The 7,500-nt window shown below is 38.7% G+C and overlaps 1 protein-coding gene across 11 annotated transcripts in view; it reads right to left on the bottom strand.

Moving 5' to 3' along the window:
* LOC135107727 (probable E3 ubiquitin-protein ligase HERC4) overlaps positions 1–4,668 on the bottom strand; it is a 10,957-nt gene extending 6,289 nt beyond the window's left edge. For 5 of the 11 annotated variants that reach the window (XM_064017956.1, XM_064017947.1, XM_064017955.1 and 2 more), the window contains exon 1: positions 3,239–3,497. Coding sequence is in view for 1 of the 11 variants with exons in the window: in XM_064017957.1 (XP_063874027.1) it covers positions 1,002–1,020 (19 nt within the window). In the remaining 10 variants the exon portion in view is untranslated. Of the gene's footprint in view, positions 1–1,001; positions 1,026–1,089; positions 1,199–3,238; positions 3,498–4,553 lie in introns of those variants that run through there. The other 6 variants (XM_064017949.1, XM_064017952.1, XM_064017950.1 and 3 more) reach the window with 6 other exon arrangements.
* Positions 4,669–7,500: the final 2,832 nt, after the last annotated feature.

The following is a 7,500-nucleotide window of genomic DNA, read 5'->3' as shown; positions in this document are numbered from 1 at the left end:
TAGTAGTAGTAGTAGTAGTAGTAGTAGTAGTAGTAGTAGTAGTAGTAGGTTCATTTACATTCCAAGCACAGTACATAAATAAATAAATAAATAAGTAAATAAATATGATCAGAAAATAAGAAAACAACAACAACAACAACAACAACAACAACAACCACATAAAAACTGATGACCGCAACCAATCACCATGACCTCTAGTACAAGGGTCACACAGGGCCACCACACTGCGACCTGACACAAACATAAACAAGACACCTTTTATGCATGAAGGACAAGTGACCTATGACCCAACAGTGATCCACAGTGACCCACATTGACCCACAGTGACCAACAGTGACCCCACAGTGACCCACATTGACCCACATTGACCCAACAGTGACCCAACAGTGTCTTCACCTAGAACTGTGGAGTGTACAAGGTGCCCAGCTGACACGTGGAGGTGCAGGTGTCAAGGCTAGGTCACATTAGGTCACCTGAACAGAGAGTGTAAGGGGGGGTGGCCTGGTGAAGGAGGGGGGGCCAGGTTCAACCCTTAAATTGTGTGTAATAATGAAAATAATGATACCAGTGACCTCTCCTCTCTCTCTCTCTCTCCTCTCTCTCTCTCTCTCTCTCTCTCTCTCTACGTTAGGTTAGGTGTTTACTTGGCACTTTGGCCTGTACCGAGGTTCCCACACCGCCAAGTAAGATTAGTAGGTGACTGAGAAGAATGCATGGTATTATTTTGGCGTGTACCGAGGTTCCCACACTGCCAAGGGCGGCGAGGGGGGGCGTGGGGGGGGAGCACAGGGGCACATCCAAGGCTGCGTCACAAAATTTAGTGATTCTTTAAAGTGTAAACAAAACAATTCTCTTTAAAACTACATTTATCTGGTAACTATGCACACACACACACACACACGCACTCACACATACACACACACGCACACACACACATTTAACCAGGGAGAGGCGTCACTGGCTGCACAGGGAAGCAATTTAAGTGGTCTGAAATATCTTACTGGCGTTGTGTGGCGCCATCAACAAAGCAACACCATTTCTCAAGTAAATAAGTATTATATCTAACTCAACACCATCTCAGGCACTCACCTTCCTGTATCTGGTGGTGTGTGCGTGTGTCTGTAGGTGTGGAGGGAGCCCTTGAAAGCCAGCACCTTGTACACCTGGTTAAACATAAGATGCCTGGCCTGTAGATCCACGTTTTTGGCGCGACTCTGTGGGCCGTCTCACTTCCCAGGGACAGTTTTTTTTTGTTTTTTACTAATTACAACTGGTTTTTATATATATATTTATCGGTTTTCTAGGTTATGATGATTAATAAAGGTTATATTATTCGTTTTGCATAGGGTTTATCTTATATTAGTATTTTAAGATACCACAAGTTATAAAATCCCACATCTCTAATCTTTGCTTTTTTTTTCTTATTTACGCCACTTTTCCTTAATATTTTCCGGTATAAGATAATGTAAAATACTTAAAAGACTCCGTACTAGTTGTTTATTTATCAAAAGTAACCTCAATTAGTGAATTATAACGCGACCGTCCCTGTCTCAACACTGTACCATTATACAATGTTGACATCCTGAGGACTGTCTAAGAAAGATGAAAGAAATTTAATCCTCTTCCTTCTTCCTCGTCTTCCTCACCCTCATCCTCCTTTCTTCCCCTTCCTCCTCTGGCAGAAAAGGGATAAGAGGAGGAAGTAAACGAAAATAAAGAAAGGAATAAGGAAATACTGAATAAAGAAAGAAATAACGAATAATATGATTTAAAACTTTGTCCCTGTTATTTTCCTTCATTTAAATCCTATTCCTCCTCTTCTTCCTCCTCTTCTTCCTCATAATCTTCCTTTCTTCTTCCTTCTCAACATTACTCACCATTTTGTGGTTGTAAATGAAAGATTTATATATCATCTTACGTACATTTTCAACACACACACACACACACACACACTGCATCACCATCTGTACAACGAAAGACAAGGCAACACACACACACACACACACACACACACACACACACACACACACACACACACACTGTATAAGCATATGTACAACGAAAGACAAGGCAACACACACACACACACACACACACACACACACACACACACACACACACACACACACACACACACACTGCATAAGCATCTGTACAACGAAAGACAAGGCAACACACACACACACACACACACACACACACACACACACACACACTGCATCACCATCTGTACAACGAAATTCAAGGCAACACACACACACACACACACACACACACACACACACACTGCATCACCATCTGTACAACGAAAGACAAGGCAACACACACACACACACACACACAACACTGCATCACCATCTGTACAACGAAAGACAAGGCAACACACACACACACACACACACACACACACACACACACACTGTATAAGCATCTGTACAACGAAAGACAAGGCAACACACACACACACACATACACACCAGAAACACCTAGAAACACAATTTTACTCCCAAAAACACCTAGAAACCCAAAAAACACTTAAAAAACACTTAATTTCCTTTCAAAACACCCAAAAAAACACTCATTTCTAGCCAAAAAACACTTAAATAACACTTAATTTCCTTTCAAAACACCCCAAAAGCACTCATTTTCTTGCACAAAAACAGCGAATAAACACTTAATTTCCTTTCAAAACACCCAAAAAAACACATTTTCTAGCCAAAAAACACTTAAATAACACTTAATTTCCTTTCAAAACACCCAAAAAACACACATTTCTACCCAAAAAACACTTAAATAACACTTAATTTCCTTTCAAAAACACCCAAAAAAACATATTTCTAGCCAAAAACACTTAAATAATACTTAATTTCCTTTCAAAACACCCCAGAAGAGACACACACCTACCCAAGGACAGCGAAAAAACAATTTCTACCCAAACAAACTTGAAAAACCACCAAAATCTAAAAAAAAACACAAAAAAATATAAAAAATATAAAAAAAAACATCCCCTGCCTTTTTAAAACACCACAGAAACGGTGAATTCACTTAAAAAAAACACTGAAAGCACGACTATTCCCTTTCAAAACACCAAAAACTCTCACTTCTATTCCAAAATGCCTAGAAAAAAAAAATTGCGTATTTAACTCAAAACACTTCATCTTATATTACAAGGCTGCCACATCACCACCACCACCACCACTCTACTACTACTACTGCTACTACTACTACGTTTGCTTACCTTTAAAACGCTGGAAATTCAGTGAAAATCTTTTCTTATTATTTCTTCTTTTCCTTCTCCTCTTCCTCCTTCCCTTCCCTCTTCTTCCTCCTCCTTCTTCATTTCTCCTTCTTTCCTCCTCTTTCTATTCTTCTCTATGCATGAAAACAGCTGGAAAATATAGGAAATAACACTAAATACTAATGGAAGGGCACTGGGAGGAGGGAAGGTCCAGGGTCTCGGTCCCCGGATGAAGGCGGCTGATGACGTCACGTCCGCCATATTTACGTTACGCAAATGATTTTGAAAATGACCCCTCGCAAAAATGGAGCTAGGCCGGAATGCTTTACATATTATGAAAGGGCATAATTTTAAATTAATTCTGGGCATATAAAAATATTCCAAGCTTCAGTAATAATAAAGCTATATTTAAATAACTATATGAAAAAGTGTTCGAACAAACACGATAAAAAAAAAAACACTCCAAAGTCCACAAATCTCATTTCTCACGAACACAATACACTTTAAAAAATCGAAACTATTTTTACAAACAATCAGAAGTTAACCGGAAGCTGAAATAAATAAATAAATAATTTATAAATGTCGACTTTTTGAGTGGTTCAACGGGTCTAAAACCCCTCTAAAAAGTCCACGTATTTCACTCAAAAGCATCATAACATATTTAAAAGACAATAAACGATTTTTTGAGCCCATAAAATCTTGCCTAGCTGCTGAAATAAAAAATCATGTTTGGCAGTATGAAAAATTTAACGGCAAACAGCAACACTTATTTACGCTGAAACAACCTCATAATCGACATGTTTCCCTTAACACTCGCACGCAAAAACACTCAAAACACCCACCAAATATTTTTACAAACCATAAAATCTTAGTTAAAAAGCCTAAATATATAAGTTAAGAAAATAGAAAAAATATTGGAACCCGGGGTAGACTCTGGCAATCCATCATGGCGGCCGCGGGAGGGCAGGGAGGGGGCTCAGATGAAAATAAGGTTGGCTATCTCTCTTTCCTTATTATTTGTGGTTGTTATGAAGGTTATTTCTCTATTTTCTGGATTAATTTCAGCTGTGTGTATGCGTATGTGTGTGTGTTTGTGTCTATGTGTGTGTGTGTGTGTGTATATATATATGTATGCGTATGTGTGTGTGTGTGTGTGTGTGTGTCCGCCTCTATTCCATGATAAATAGCATTATTTTCTCTTCTCTTCTCCCCTTTTGCTATTAAGTATCAAGTATTTTCCAGGTATTTCCAGTGTTTTCCAGGTAGTGTCGTAGGTTGAAGCCAGACCTCTGCTACCTGTCACTACTAAACTCACCTTAATTGACCTCCTGTGCCTCTGTGGTCCCGTTCCCTGGTGTTTAAATGAAAAGAGACACACACACATCCGCACTGCACGGTGTTTCCCAGGTACACTGAGGAAGACAATAAAAAATAATAAATAAATAAAAAAAAATCCCCAAAACGCCTGGAGCAGTCTGCCTCCCTCCCTCGGTGAAGGGAGGTGGAAACAAGCGGACCCTCACCATGGGGTACAACCGGATACTTTAATTATATGGCAGGAAATGCGAGGGTACATTGACTTTATAAGCGAATAGAAATGAAAATATGTCACTTGAAGCACTGTGAGGTGTTAAGAGAGAGAGAGAGAGAGAGGGAGTCGGTTCCCCGCGCCAAATAGCCTATCACTTATAATTAAACCTTTAAATTGACGGAAACTCGAATAAAAGCATAGAAAACGAGAGGACTGAGTTTATAAGCGAACCTTAAAATTAATTAGAAGTTATGAAAGACACAGTAGACTGTTTATAATGATACTGAAGACTGAAAGAGTGAAAGGGTTAGCCTATCACTCACAATTTAACCATAAATTAATGAAAACTCCAATAAAATCATAGAAAACGAGTTAACCAATATCTTCACTCTTTCACCACTATTCTGTCCACCTCCGCAATGCAAGAGTCAACCAGTATATTCAGTCTTTCACCACTATTCTGTCCACCTCCCCAATGCAAGAGTCAAGCAGTATATTCAGTGTTTCACCACTATTCCATCCACCTCCCTAATCAGTGTGTATCTGGCTGTGGTACATAAGCATATACAAAGGAATATTTCAAAGATAAGGGTGTGATTGGCTAACCTAACACACACACAACAATTGGTTCTGCTTCAAATTGATTTACTAACAATGTGTCTGTGATATATATGCACTGCCAAGAGCTTGTATAAAGACTATGCTAACCTAACCTAACACACATATAATAAAATAAACAAATGTCATAGGATACATTTTTTATTTACAGATAAAGTATATTTACAACACCACACAATGAAAAACATGAATACGATGGCTCAATCTATATTTACGTGGACTCTTGCAACCAAAACACCATGATATTCTGCATCACATGATAATAATAATAATAATAATAATAATAATAATAATAATAATAAGGTTAGCATGAAGAATGACTGATTATAATTCAACCAGCATTGGCAGATTTTATGATGAAATGTTGTTACAAGGTTTTATAGGCCTGTACCATCACCAGTTCATTAATATAGGCTGTTTTTGAGGAGGCAGAGGCCAAGAGAAGGAGAGAGAGAAAGGTGTTAGGCAAGAAAGAAAACAATAATCTCATTTCACCTCACCTCTCTCTCTCTACATCTCTCTAACTTGTCTACATTTCTCATTATAAATATTTTTGAAAGTTTAAGCTGCGAGAGAGACAGGAATAATGTCACTTCATCTCACCTCTCTCTCTCTCTTCACCTCCCTAACTTGTCTAAATGTTGATATTTTTAGAGGTTCAGGGGAGACAAACAGGTGATATGAGATGTTATGACAGAAAATACATAGGAATATTCTCACTTCATCTCACCTCTCTCTCTCTCTCTTCACCTCCCTAACTTGTGTCACAGGGGGAACTACGTACTAGATGATAAAGAAGAGGAAGAAGTTAGTCAGTTTGTGGGAGTTTTGGGGATGAGTTAAGTTAATCCCATTACGTCACACTGATGGAATGCCCTTAGGGAAACGTACGTGTGTGTGTGTGTGTGTGTGTGTGTGTGTGGAAAGATATAATTGTTTATGTACAGTCTCTCTCTCTCTCTCTCTCCTCTCTCTCATCTCTCTCTCTCTCTCCTCTCTCTCTCTCTCTCTCTCTCTCTCTCTCTCTCTCTCTCTCATTGTACGAAGCATATCACCAACTGCACGTTTATGAAGCTCTACGAGAAATTATACACATTTTCCAGGGTGGTTTCAAGACTCCATCAACAAATTTAAGGGAGAATCTTTACGCATTTTCAAGGGTGCTTTCAAGATTCCAGAGGTAGATTATCTGTAAGACTGGAAATATTGCGTCACGTCTCAGCAACCTTTAAAAGCAACTACAGTAATCCAGGAGAGAGAGAGAGAGAGAGAGAGAGAGAGAGAGAGAGAGAGAGAGAGAGAGAGAGGAGAGAGGAGAGAGAGAGAGAAATTGTGTTGAATCTTATTTTCGCCCACCATGGTTGCCTGAGCGGAGAAAAAGTTACTGAATTTTACGCTATTTCTCACTTATTTGTTGAGCTTTTGCATTCTCCTTCCAGGTGGACGTAAAGAAAGAGTTGACGTATCCATACATGCCTTCAGAATTATCATAGTAAACAAAATCATCAAGAAATGTGTATTAATGTGTGCGGTGATGTTCAGGGCGATCGTGAGGGTAGCTAGATGGAAGGAAGGGAAAGGCTGTATATATTTCTACTTGTAATAAAGTTAATAGTGAATATTTTTCACTGAATTTAATAGTGTAGACGCGTCAGTTATTCCCCTGTGTACACTATTAAAAGAAACGTGAAAATCTATCAGGTTACTTTAAAAATTGAGAAGGCACGTCTAGGGTAGCCTAGCCTAGCCTAGCCGACATGATCCCAGTGGCAAGATTTATAATATGCTTGATCAACTGAAATTAATAATATTCCTGATACTTTCTCCAGTCTCACATCAGGCAGTGGTGCTCATGATTCATCTACAAGCGGTATATCATTCAAAGAAAATCCGCAAATACGAGTTTCAGCCAAGATTTGAAACTCCAAGGGACATCGTCATCTCTACAGGGTAACGCAAAATTTGTTGTAATCACTTTAATACAGTAATATTCACGTATATAACCACTGCTCGCGACCACTTAACATTGCTAAATCAATATATCCTTCTCTCCACTAATTATTATTCAATCTGCAAGCAAAACCTCTTAAAATAATAATAATAATAAAAAAAT

This window comes from Scylla paramamosain, chromosome 15 (genome assembly GCF_035594125.1).
Source record: "Scylla paramamosain isolate STU-SP2022 chromosome 15, ASM3559412v1, whole genome shotgun sequence".
In the NCBI taxonomy this organism is placed as follows: domain Eukaryota; kingdom Metazoa; phylum Arthropoda; class Malacostraca; order Decapoda; family Portunidae; genus Scylla; species Scylla paramamosain.
This window is presented reverse-complemented; position numbering and strand designations above follow the sequence as displayed.